We start from the raw sequence: 13,640 nt of genomic DNA on the forward strand, positions 1-13,640 counted from the left end.
ACAAGAACACAAAGCGTGCCACCCGAACACGAGTGGCACGGTCCCTTCGTCTTTCCTCGTCGTCCCCTCGCCCACAATAAACTGGTGTGAGACTCTTTTGCGTCCCAATGTGAAACGGCACTTTGCGTTAGAAATATGTGAATAGTTCAAACTTTTGGTGCGAAAGAGGCAGAACAGTCCCAACCGAAGACGGAGGAAGTATAATATATGCAGCGTTGACAGGAAGGGATAAGTTCTGGTGTAACCGACCGTTTCATACTCTTGGAGCCTGCACTTTGCGAAAGTTCATAGCCGGAGAAATTCCTTCAGGTGTTAGCAAAACTTAAATGAGATATATCTGATATAAATTTAACTGAAGAGACTAAGTTTAATATATGAGTAAAAACACGTCAAGTGGACCCCCCATTTTCCACTTGATCATTGAATTTGAATGTGTGTCTTTTTTCATAAAGTAGTCAATATGAACAAGTAATCCCAAGCTCAGTTTAACAACAATTTTAATTTTAACAACAATTTTTATACTCTCGCAACCTGTTGCTACAGAGTATAATAGTTTTGTTCACCTAACGGTTGTTTGTATCACCTAAAACTAATCGAGATAGATATAGGGATATATATATATAAATGATCAGGATGAAGAGACGAGTTGAAATCCGGGTGACTGTCTGTCCGTCCGTCCGTCCGTCCGTCCGTGCAAGCTCTAACTTGAGTAAAAATTGAGATATCTTTATGAAACTTGGTAGACATGTTTCTTGGTACCATGAGACGGTTGGTATTGCAGATGGGCGTAATCGGACCACTGCCACGCTCACAAAACGCCATTAATCAAAAACAAATAAATTGCCATAACTAAGCTCCGTAATAAGATACAAGACTGTTATTTCGTACACAAGATCACATTAGCGAGGGGCATCTGCAGTTAAAATTTTTTTTAAAGTGGGCGTGGTCCCGCCTCTAATAGGTTTAAAGTGCATATCTGCTAAACCGCTAATGCTATAATAACAAAATTCACTGGGAGCAAATGTTTTTAGCACTTATATTGACGGTGTGAAAATAGCTGAAATCGGGTGGCAACTCCGCCCACTCCCCATATAACGGTACTGTTAAAAACTATTAAAAGCGCGATAAATCAAGCACTAAACACGCCAGAGACATGAAATTTTATCTCTGGGATGGTATGAGATGACTTTATAGGAACCGCGTTCAAAATTAGACAGTGGGCGTGGCACAGCCCACTTTTAGGTAAAAACCCATATCTTGAGATCTGCTTAACCAATTTCAACAAAATTCGGTACATAACTTTATTTTCATATTTCTATATTATAGTGCGAAAATGGTAGTACCATTTGACTTTGCGAGAGTATAAAATGTTCGATTACATCCGAACTTAGCCCTTCCTTACTTGTTTTTATATTGTTAATTAACTTTTAAGTTAACAAATGAAAATTTTAATGACTTCTCCCTCAAAAAATTAAAAAAAAAAATTTTAGTATTTTGCAATAAACATTAAAGAAACGAAATCTGCAAAAAAATTTTACTGATCGCGATTAGATTAAGCAAAAAAAAAATTTTATGATGGGCGGTTAGCGCTGCCGGTATAGCGCGCTTAGAGTGTGTTGCATATTTCATTTGTATGTTGGGATGATGGTCTCACATTTTGGTTGCAATGAATTACCATGAATGTGGTAGAACAATATGCATAATACCCACTTAATGGTTTCAAAGAAATACTTAAGACGGGAACTCCCTAATACACCAGAATGTATTGAATACCCGCTACTAATATTTCAAGGCCAAATTTATAACTTATTTCATATTATTTAATATGATATTTTTTTCTATTCCTTATAAAACATCCTAATACATATTAAATATTCCACATCTTGTGTTAAAAAAATTTTCATGGCATGTTAACATACTATTTGTATTATACTTAACAACTTTAATTTTAAAATCATTTCACTAATCGGTGCATATTTTGAAGTTTCTGTAGTAGTCTATTTTTGAGTTCGGTACTATGAACAATATCGATGCGATAGGTGTAGTATTCACCCTATATTATTTATTTTTGGCATAACTACATATTATTAACAGAAACACATGTTCCTTGAGTTTCATTCAGGTACCTCACGTACCAACAACAATATATGCATAAGAAGTAAAGTCAACCGGATGTTTGAAAATTCTGATATTAGTTATATGGGGGCCAGGATTAGTTTTCATCAGATTTTATATATTTTAAGCTCACAGATGCACCGTAGTTAAAAAAGCACGTCACACAATTTTATTACGATAATTCACATATTAGCCGATATATGTGATATAAAATCAGCCGGAAGTTTGAAAAATTTGAATTAAGTGTATGGCGACTAAGGGATGTATTGACCCGATCAAACCCATTTTAACACAAGGACTATTATTAAAGAATCATATTCCCCGAATTTCAATAACTTTTCTCATATATTGACTTTTACTTTTTGTAAAAAGTCAGCCGTAAGCGATGGGGTCTTTCCATATATATTTCTGGTATATGGGGGATTGAACAGTTATGGTCCGACTTTGGAAACATTTAGACATACCTTAAAGGCAATATTTGCGCTAGTTTTTATCCCGATATATTAATTGGCGCTTGATTTGTGTACTGGAAGAAATCAGATGAAATTTAAAGTAGTGTTATATGGGAAGTAGGCGTGGTTGCGGTCCGATTTCACCCATTTTTGCAGTGTAACATGGTAATATCAAATATTATGTACTAAGTTTGGCTGAAATTGGTCAAATAGGTCCGGAAATATGTTACGCCACGCCTATCGTCCAATTTTGACAATTGCTCCTGTAAAGCCCTGTTGTACCACCCTAGGTGTAAAATTTAATGTCTCTGACGCATTTATTTAATAATTTATTGCGCTTTTAGTAGTTGTTATGGTGTATGGGGAGTAGGCGTGGTTAACCTCCGATTCCATTCCTTTTCACAATGTCGGTAGCGGTTCATATAGGATTAGTCCTTGGCGAATTCGGTTATTGGAAATTTAGTGGTTTAGGAGATATTATTATTAGAGGGCGGTGCACCACCCATTTTTAAAAAATGTTTAGGACACAAGCTTCTTGTTACTGCAATTCCTGTACCAAATAGCAGCAAAATTTTAAATTAGTGATTAGTTATGGCATTTTATAGTTTTTCGATTAAAAGCGTTTTTTGGGCGTGGAAGTTGTCCAAATCTACGAAGTCGTTCTCCCTTTAGTGCCAGTGAACGTGTGTACAAAGTTCATCGTGATCTATTATTTTATATATATATATATTTATATATGTTATAACTCCATATCTTTCTCGATAAGTTTTAGGGGATACAAACAACAAGACTATTGTACTCTGTAGCAACATGTTGCAAGAGTCTAAAAAGCCAAGAAACAAGTAAGGAAGCTCTAAGTTAGGGTGTAACCAAACATTTCATACTCTCGCGAGGTAAAGTGATATACGGGATTTTTTAAAATATATTTTCACTAAAAGAACGATGTAGTGCATCCATTATTTACAATCACAGACAAGAATATACACTATTATTAGAAAGAGATTCTTTCGGAATTTCATAAAGCTTTCTTACACACTAACTGATAGATGCGGTATAAAGAGAATCGGAAGTTCGAAAAAATGTATAAGAGCAAAGCGGTTACCACAAATATATTCTCGCCGCATTTCATTACTAGACCTCACAGACTGACCTATTTGGTTCTATTTTAGTGGTTAGTTATGTCACTTTATATATTTTCATTTAATGGCGATTTGTGACCGTGACAGTAGTCCGATTACGCCCATCAGTAACACCAATCTTCCTAGGGTGCCAAGGAACGTATGTACTAAGTGTCATCACACTATCTATAGTAATCCGATATCGGCGGTTCCAGCAAATGAGCAACTTCTTGAGAGCAAAAGGACGTGTGCAAAATTTCAGATCAATATCTCTTAAACTGAGGGTCTATTTCGCATATATACAGACACACATATAGAACGGAGTCAGCTCGTCACCCTGATTATTTGTACATATACTTCGGTAATCGGTTTCAACCAAATTAATAAACATTAGCTTTTAAAAATTTATAACTCAAAGAATTGTAAGATTATCAAACTAAGTTGATTAAAAAGCTTCAATTTAGTTAAATCGAAAAATTGAAAAAGATTTTGAAATGTAATACCTATATCTTTGATATTATATATCTCATATTGTCTAATATTTTTCAAATTCAGCAAGCTCACGATGAATAGTTCCGAATAATTAAATATTATTATTGAGATATCGATCTGAAACTTTGCACATGTTCTTTAGTCCCCAAGAAACTGTTCATTTGTCCGAACCGCCGATATCAGATCACTATAGGTTTTTTGTTTGACAAGACATTTTTACGAAATTTGACACATATTATTGTTCAAGGCAACGCTATCATACAAAATGATCGAATTCAGATCAATTTTGGCGAATTGTTATAATAAAACGTGTTTCAAACAAATACTATTAATTACCATATACTATGGTCAAGAAGTAGGAAACTTGAATGACCACGATTTTTGAATACCTTTTTCGATATTTTTCATTACACCATTCTACGTCCATAAACTATTCTCCTACCACTCTACGTGAAAAAAAACAACTCTTACTTCTTCATTTATGATAATTTCTAGCTCCGGCAAGCGCAATAAAAATCTACTTCATTTCCTGCCAAAACAATTAAAGCGTAATGACTTCATACTGCGATAAATACGAAAGCGTGCAGGCGCTTTATTGAAATTTATTGTCTTATGAAAGTGCCTTCCGTCTTGAATTTACTTCTCTGTTTACAAATTCAGGCAATCGCTATGCTAATTTACATTTCACAAGTTTAAACCCCGTAACGGCACCTTTGTGAGGAGGAAAATTATAATTTATCTAAGAGGTTATTATGGAACACTAAAATTATATGGCAAGAGTCACGAATCAAGAGTCAAGAATGACACTTTCCATGTGAGAGTGTGAGCTTTGGAAGACTGCCAATATAGACTTAGTCTTTGCTTGATTATTTGTAAGAACAAGTGAGTTGTTGTGTTACAGATAGTCTAAAACCACGGATTTTTTTTGGTGCGCTCAATAATTGTACCGTTATATATTATATATTCAGTGCCTGCAATGTGTGGAATCATGGTCTCAATAATGAACCCGTCACGGATGTGCTTCCCACAATTTGCGTTCGTTTTAAGTGCTCGTCGGAGTCATTGTGTTAGCAGCACTTCATTTTAACACATGTCGGAACTTTCGGAAACGTGACACCCGTTAAACCTAACTACCCCATGTACTACTTGTAGTAACTTTACATTATTATTTCGCACTTAGTCGGAATTAAATCCATGTGTGTGGCGCGTGTAGAATGTCTGAGGGATATATATGTGAACGTGTTGTTTGCGATCGGGGGTGGTGTACGAGTGTGTGTGTTTGCTGTCTCCGAAGGGCACAATTTGGGGCAACAAGGCCTATTATTAAGTTATGCTAATTTTATTATTTTGCCTCAGTGTTGTCGCATTGTTGTTTATTTGCTTATTTTGCCAGTTGACATAATTGTATTGTTTCGATATTAGCATAAATTGTTTAAATGTATGCGTAACTGAAATTTAAATCGAAATAATCCGCATTACCTACAGGTTTAATTAGTTATATTTGCCCTTCAATGCCTTTGTCTTCTTCCCATAATGTAACGCATTCAATTCTGTAAAAATCTTTAAGTGAATTTTGTTGTCAGCTGTTTGAAGCACTACACAATCTTAATGCCAGGTTTTCAAATATGTTTGTTTTTAAAACTGACAACTAAAATTTTCGAGAATAATATTTTCTTCTTGACCTACTTCATCCATATTTGATAACAAATCACATTATGCCAAGTACAACATGCTCCCATTATTTTCCTCAAGTATCTCATATAATGACCGTTATACAATATTGTTAAATCAACCTGATAATTAGGAAGCATCATATGGGGCCTAGGTGAAGTTAAAGATATATTTCTTATAATGGTATCAAATTGCACTTATTTGGCAATTCGATAAGTTCCCAACCACAGCCGGCGATTCGTTTCTTGTTTTCGAAAGAGAAACCCGTTGTGAAATTAAACAGCGCTTAGTTGTTGTTTACTGCGACTCTTCTCCTCCAATGCTGGTGGTAAAAATTGGTTTAACGAGTTTACACTTGGTGCACGTTGATTTTTCATTGGCCAACCAACAATTAAAGGTGCGCAAGATTGAATAGACAGTATTTATCTCAAAAGACCGCGCTGGTCATTTCTTGTAAGAAATATTAGAAAAAATGCTGGCGTGATGGGTGCCGCGTTTGCTTACTACGGATACGAAGTAACTGTACCTGTAACTAACCAGTAGGCACTCGAAACAATGGACTTCACCCGATGAACCTGCTCCGAAGAACGCAGAGGCTATCGGTCAGAAAGCTGACGGCTACCATTTTCTGGGTGGCCCGACCAAATTGGACAAAATAGGCTGAAAACTGATATACTACTACCGTATTCTCCAGATTTGGCTACATATGTCGAGTTAAATGAAGAAGATTATTATACTGGAGAAACTTCTTACAAAATCTATGCTAACAAAACCAATGAATTTTTAATATTCTTGCAATATGTTTCTACAGAGTATAATGTTTTGCTCACCTAACGGTTTTTTGTATCGCCTAAAATTAATGGAGATTGGTATGGAGTTATATATACAAGTATATGAATGATCAGGGTGACGAAACGAGTTGAATTCCGAGTGACTGAGGTGTCAATTGCAGATGGGTGGAAACGGTACATTGTCGCGCCCACAATTGCCCTGCACGAAGTGATAAACGAAAACACAAAAGTGCCATAACTATAACCTAATTAAGAATCATTTGGTGCAGGGAATCACGGTTGTAAGGGACGTCTGTGCACTACAAAAATTTTACAAGTGGGAGTGGTCACGCCCTCTAAATGGTTATATGTACATATATCTTCCAAATCGCTGAAGCCATCGGGCATTCCTCTTAAAACAAACTTCCAAATTAAAATTCCAACTTAATTTTTCACTTTACAGTATACATATCGAATTCGGGGAAAATATTTTTGTGATAACAGCATATCTTTATGCCAAATATGGGCAAAATTGGGCCAATATTTCCCTTAGCCCCCATAAACCTAATATACATAAATATTTTTAAATTAATAATATTAATAATAGTGTACCATCTTGCCTGTGATTGTAACTAATGGATGCAATACTTCCTACTTTTAATTAAAAGAATGTAGCAAAAAGAAATACATTGTTTTTCCAATAGATGACGTTATATATCTGTTCTCGCGTTGTACAATATAAGTTCGATCGGATTTGGCTAGATGGCGTTAAAAAGATGACATTTCGTACTAAAAACGCAATTCTGACAATTTTGTGATTGGTTGATTCAGTTTCGTTTGAGCGGACACAAGCAAAAACCTTTTCTGCGGTAAGGGCGAAAACTCAAGCCAGGCGGTTAAAAATGTGAATAGCGTTTATCGCCCTGTTTTGTCGATTCCGTTCCGGCGGTCAAATATGCACCACGCTCTGGAAGACCAATTATCGAAAAAATCGGTCAACTAATGGAAATCGCCGAGTCCAAACATCGATTACAATTGTCCAGGACCTACACATTGCATAAAAAACCATTTTAATAAGGCTTGGTACGAAAACTAATAATTAAAGCATTAAATTTCATGCAAAAATATATACCATAATCCCATATATCAGTTTGACTTGCGAGAGGGTTAGATCAGTCTTACTAGTGTTGGGCGTACGAAAAGGGCTGGATCAAGGTGTCCTGCGAACCATACCGAGGATCAAATTGGCAGGGGGCCTTACATAGCCTAGTATCGAATGGAGCTTACGAATACCTGGCACCCTCCGTAATAAGAGAGCCTTAACAAACATGAACCAGAACCACAAAAACCTTCCTCGCGAAGGAGCTCCAAGAATCCATTGATTGTCACTCTTACTAAATTTTAAGCTTGAACTACCAGCAGTGGCAGCCAAGCGACAGAGGTCAGCTGTTGCGGCCAAGCCGTCAGCCAAAAGACCAAAGAACGTTACATCCTTCGAAATTGTTTGCTGCTGTGGCCCGGATTATCATTGGTGGAAATCGCATTATCATTGGTGTGCTGGATCAAAGAGATCCCGAAGGAAAGGACAAAATTGACATCCCGTCCAGGCCAAGTGCAAGGGTTTGGATCCCGGCAACACCATCGCAGCCGGCCCAGATAATGCATCTCATCAAAGCCTGCAATCCGAATCTGCCTACGGAGGGATGGAAATTGGTTAAGGACCCCGAAGCAGAACCTGGCATGGAGACCAAAAAGGCTAGGATGTAAATTATGTTGTGTAAATAAAGAAACCCATCGAACTGCTGGCGAAAAGTGGAGAGGAGATCAATTACGTATTCACGAAGGTGAGAATGCCGGCAAGCATTAGAGGTGGCTTGTCCAATAACACATACTAGGAGAAGAATTAGGCACTCATGGTAGTTTCCTGCAATTAAAAATTACAGAAGGACTGCAGGAATCAGTTTAATTTAGGTTAATTATCCCAAGGCGAGGAATATTGGGATAGTTATTACAACCTCCTAAGGTCATAGAAATGAGGTTGGGAAAGTTAAAAGAAATTCTAGGCAATTTTTTTGCAATGGTATCGAGAATACGCCGGAAGCGTTTCGACACCTTCAGAAACCAGACCACAGCTGGACGGGTTCCAGTGAAGCGTCTTTAGGCCTACTAATGGATTACCACTTCCTAGGTAGCTCAAATAACCATACATTGGAGTATACGCAAGACAGTGGAGTAGGGATAGATTCTCCTGTAGAAATAGGCGAAAAGAAGTTTCAAACACTTGAAGGTGATCTACATACCTAAGGCGGACAAAAGCCCACATACAAGTCCAAAGGATTTTAGACCAATTAGTTTCTCCTCATTTCTTTAAAAAACGTTCGAGAAACTAATAGACATACACATAAAACACAACTTAAAACAACGCTTCTCTGGATCCTAACAATGAATAAATTGCTGTTAGATTTAGAAAGAGGGGGATATATGTTGTGGCCTCCGTTGACGATGTGGTCGATGTGTCGGTTAAAAATAAATTCCCAAACACTCTCGCTAACTCTATGGAAACAATATTAAATGCCATAAATCGTTGGGCCGTATCGTGCGGAGTAAACTTAAATGATAGCAAGATGAAGCTACTATTGTTTACTAGGAAACTTAGTACTCCAGAAGTTATGGCGCCATTATACAGGAAGCTTTCATGGAAACCAAACTAAGACGCTTGGGTGAAGAAAGCAGCTACATACTTTACACCTGCAAAAGGATGTTCGGGGCACAAATGGGTGTTAATGCATCGGGTAACTTATCTAAACAGTAGTTGTTAGACCGATGATGACATACGGTATATTGGTAGCCAATAATAGAAAAGAAATACGCGGCGTGGCGTATGGAAAGCATCCAAAGAGCAGTCAGTATATGTATCAGTGGAACTCTTAGAACTAAACGTCATTTTACACTTACTGCCAACAGATTTTTTCTGTAAGTAACTGGCAGCAAAGTCATCTTTTAGACTGATTAGTCGGCTGTGATAAGGGGCATTCTAAGAAATTAAGTAAGTTCCCGTTTCTACCCACTTCCACGGATTTTCGAAATCCTATGGATTTGAAACTAAATTCGGTCCCCAATATTGCGTTCCCGGAGTGGGAAAGGGGTGAGTTAGACAAAGACGCAGGGGTAAGCACCTATACGGATGTGTCAACTCAGTGAAACTAGATGCCAAAATCGCCTTCCGCTTACCAGACCACTGTAGTGTTTTCCAAGCGGAGATCACAGCAATCAAAGAAAGCCTTGTTTTTTGACAAGAAGCGGGCACACAACAACTATTATATTATATTTATATATGCGGATAGCCAAGCGGCTTTGAAATCACTAAAGTCTCCTAGGGTTTCGTCAAAGATAGTGAAAGAATGTATTATAGCCAAAGCAGGCATCACCCTATAATTAGAATCAAAAAAAGAGAGAATTTTTATGCCTCTGGCCACTTGTAAGCATTTATTCCACGAACATATTATAAATTTAGCTGAATATCAGTGGAGTCAATCCCTGACTTGCTCAACAAGCATGCAAAGATGGCATGAATGGAACATGGGTCGCACATGCCGACTTTTAAATTTCAAAAGGAACGACATAAGCACCTCTAGTAGGAGTGCTAACAGGTCACTGTCTAATTGGAGGACATGCCAGCAAACTAGGTGCACCACACAAAGACTATTGTAGAATCTGTAAAGAAGTAGAAGAAAAGGAGACTGTAAAACATCTTCTATGCGAAGGCAAAGCTCTATACATACAGGAAAAGAATCGCAACTATCGGTCGAGGGTTTCTGTACGACATTTCAGAAGTTGCACAAATAAAACTTTTTGTACTGATGAACTTCATCAAAAGCACGGCGTGGTTCAGAGACAAGACAATAGAGTAAAGGAACATTAGTCCCGGTGTTATCACAATGGTCCTCCTATATGCCTAGGCGCGTCAACATACACCCACTCTACCCACCTGCCTACATCCACCTCTTCATAAACCTGTTATAGTATATGTAATAACCTGCTCAGGGTACAAAAAAACAATTAATTTTAAACACTTTATCTTTAGAAACATTGCGTATCTCTCCGTACATTCCAATATCTCTCTGTACATTCATCATTGACCCAATTGTATGCTCGTTAGAAAGCTTAACCACTATAACAATAAGTTTTTAACCGAGATCTCAACTGAATGAATTGATAATCGGCTTTTAGAGGAATTCCATAGTTTTAACTTTACTAAAGGTTATTAATAATGGGACGTCACGGCGTATGAGTAAACATGTCTCATATCAACTAGTTCAACACAGAATATATTTAGGTATGTAACATATAATATGTTATTTATTATGGTTTAGTAATACTTACATTGTTTTTGTATAAATATAGTTGTAAAGAGGGTTTCTTTAACTTTGCCACTTACCAAACAGAAGGTAAATTAAATCCGATACTGCCAAGCTGAATAAGTAGTAGTTCGTCGCCGTGTGCATTGTTGGATGGCGTATAATAACCACACACACCAGAATGTTGCCCAGCATGCCGGTTATGAAAATTCCACCAAAAATTATTGTGATCTGAAAGTAAAAGTATATAGCAAACCAAAGTGTGCAACAATTACTACTATTCTAGATGCGCATATATGTATTTACTTATTCATAAAAGCAATCGTAAGTCATAATTATTACCGCGGTACTACATAAAATTAGAAGAATTAACAGGCAAGTGAGTAAACTGAAACTACCTCAATTTATGTTACGCATTCACATACTACATTTATATTATATATATGTATGTATATTAGGGTGTCTGTTATTTCCCGAATTGATTTATTTTTTTGCAAACGTTCCACGAAGTTTCAGTGTTTGATTTAAAAAAACGTAACGTAAACAAGCACTTTATTTTCAATTTAAACCTTGCCTAAATCTCTTTAATTTTTCAATATATTTATAAAGTGACTTTTTTATCTTTCGCAATCAATTTTTTTGTATGAAAACAAAAATCCTAGGTCTTTAAAAAAATTATATTATAATACAAAATTTTCCGCTCTATAAAAAATAAGCTGCTGAATTTTTTCATAAAAATATTGCTGCCAAGTTTATACGCTGTTAAAGCCACCATGTCCGAATGTTTAAATCATCTGCACACATTTGATGTGTTAACTCCATTGCGTATAACTTTTAAAGGAATGTTTTTATGGAAAAAATCATTAAACGATTTTTGGAAAGCGGAAAATTTTTAATTAGAATATCCTTTTTCTAAAGTTGTAGATTTATTTGCTTAATAAAAAATATCAAAAAAATGCATATATTATATTATATATGTACATGAGAAAATAAGTATGATTTAGGCACCATTCAAATTGAAAAAAATAAGAAATTGTTCACATCGGATCCATATTTTAGGGCAAAGCCTGAAACATCAAAGACGTTTGCACAAAAAAATCAACTTCAGAAATAACGGACACCCTAATGTGCGAGTATGTTTTATGGTATGTATGAATATACGGCACAGTTTACATTTGCCTTGAAAGTATTAAAGGCTATACATTGCGTTAGCCCAATGTTACTGTAATACCTGCCTGCCACAGCAGACAAAGTAATGGTTCCCAGCGGGTTTGCAAGATAAAGTACACAAAAGGAAAGAAAGACCAGGAAGCAATTTCTACTAACAAGAGCATTTAGAACATGTAATAAGGTATTCAAAAGGATTCATTATAGTTTTACAAGTAGACAATTATATCAATTCGCACACTCAGACAATTTCTGCATGTAATAATGCTCATTATCATTGGAATGGACTACTTATGAGTCACCGTTGACCTTGATTTGACCACAAAATGTTTTGCTTCTCCATTTCGAAATGTTGTTTTAGATTTTAAGCTTATTGCAATGGTTAACTAATAGATATTAGTGTAAAACTATATTTTATTACTTACTTTAAATGAGCTCACTCTTCAGTAAAACTAGAATAAGCAGATTTCTGTTACAGTTATTATGATGCAAGGCAAACCAACTATTTACGCGAAATAGTCAGCTTTTTGCTCTAGCGAGAAATACAAATGATTCAATGGATACCCCAGTGAGAACTTGGAATTCGCGAGCTAATATTATTTTGTTTTATTGATTGTTACGAAAATTACGAAAAAACAACGGTAGATTAGAACCTGAAAGATAAATCACAGTATATGCAAAAAGCTTTATAAGTATCTGCAACAGGCATTTTAAAAGTTTTCGAGACAACACTACAAAATATTGAGTTTGGTCCCTGATATGTAACGCTTCGTGAATTGATGGGAAAAATGCTGTTAACTGTCGATCAGTTTTATGTTTTGTCCTGTAGTCTAAAGTTTGCTGATGTATTAGAATCAAGGAGGTCTTTGGGACTCCACTTTGTGTGTTGTGAGTCCAAATTTCGACCAAGCCAGAGTTCAATACATATGAAATGGAAAGGTAAGTATCAAAATGTATAAAAATATATTATATATGTTAATGCCTAGTTATTTGCTCTCCAATTTGATAAAGTGATAAGAGAGAAATTCAGAGTAGTTCCAGTACTGCTGAAGACTCCTTGATATAAATAAAGCGAGGATTCGGAAATGATAAATAATCTGCGAACATCACAATAAATATAGTTTGATATGACATTGTTTTCTGCCATTCATTTATAAGAAAAAGAATTTGAAACACAATTCAAAAGAAGCTTTCATTACTTAATAATAAACCTTAAAACAGATTAAATTTATTGCGGCATTCCCCAATACTCAATCTTATTTCTCTGTGTATCCGACACATGTTGCGATAGTCGCTTAACTAATACCTTGAAGTAATCATTACAAGTACATTCGCGGAAATGTGTGCATAGGAACGAAAAAATGATGACAACAAAAAGACAATGAAAGAGAAAATTGAATGGAGGTTTCTCTACAGTACATTTTAAATTTGTAATATATAATCATTATGATTGTTCCCACTACAATTATTATTGCGAGCACGCAATGGGATTCTTTT

General features: G+C 36.0%; 1 protein-coding gene across 13 annotated transcripts in view; it reads right to left on the minus strand.

The window, feature by feature from the left end:
- The window catches only part of CapaR (Capability receptor), a 165,337-nt gene that overhangs the window by 117,767 nt on the left and 33,930 nt on the right, over positions 1 to 13,640 (minus strand). For all 13 annotated transcript variants that reach the window (XR_011397124.1, XR_011397123.1, XR_011397125.1 and 10 more), the window contains one exon: positions 11,057 to 11,207. Coding sequence is in view for 10 of the 13 variants with exons in the window: in XM_070112021.1 (XP_069968122.1) it covers positions 11,057 to 11,207 (151 nt within the window). In the remaining 3 variants the exon portion in view is untranslated. The remainder of the gene's footprint in view (positions 1 to 11,056; positions 11,208 to 13,640) is intronic.

Source organism: Bactrocera oleae, chromosome 6 (genome assembly GCF_042242935.1).
Source record: "Bactrocera oleae isolate idBacOlea1 chromosome 6, idBacOlea1, whole genome shotgun sequence".
In the NCBI taxonomy this organism is placed as follows: Eukaryota; Metazoa; Arthropoda; class Insecta; order Diptera; family Tephritidae; genus Bactrocera; species Bactrocera oleae.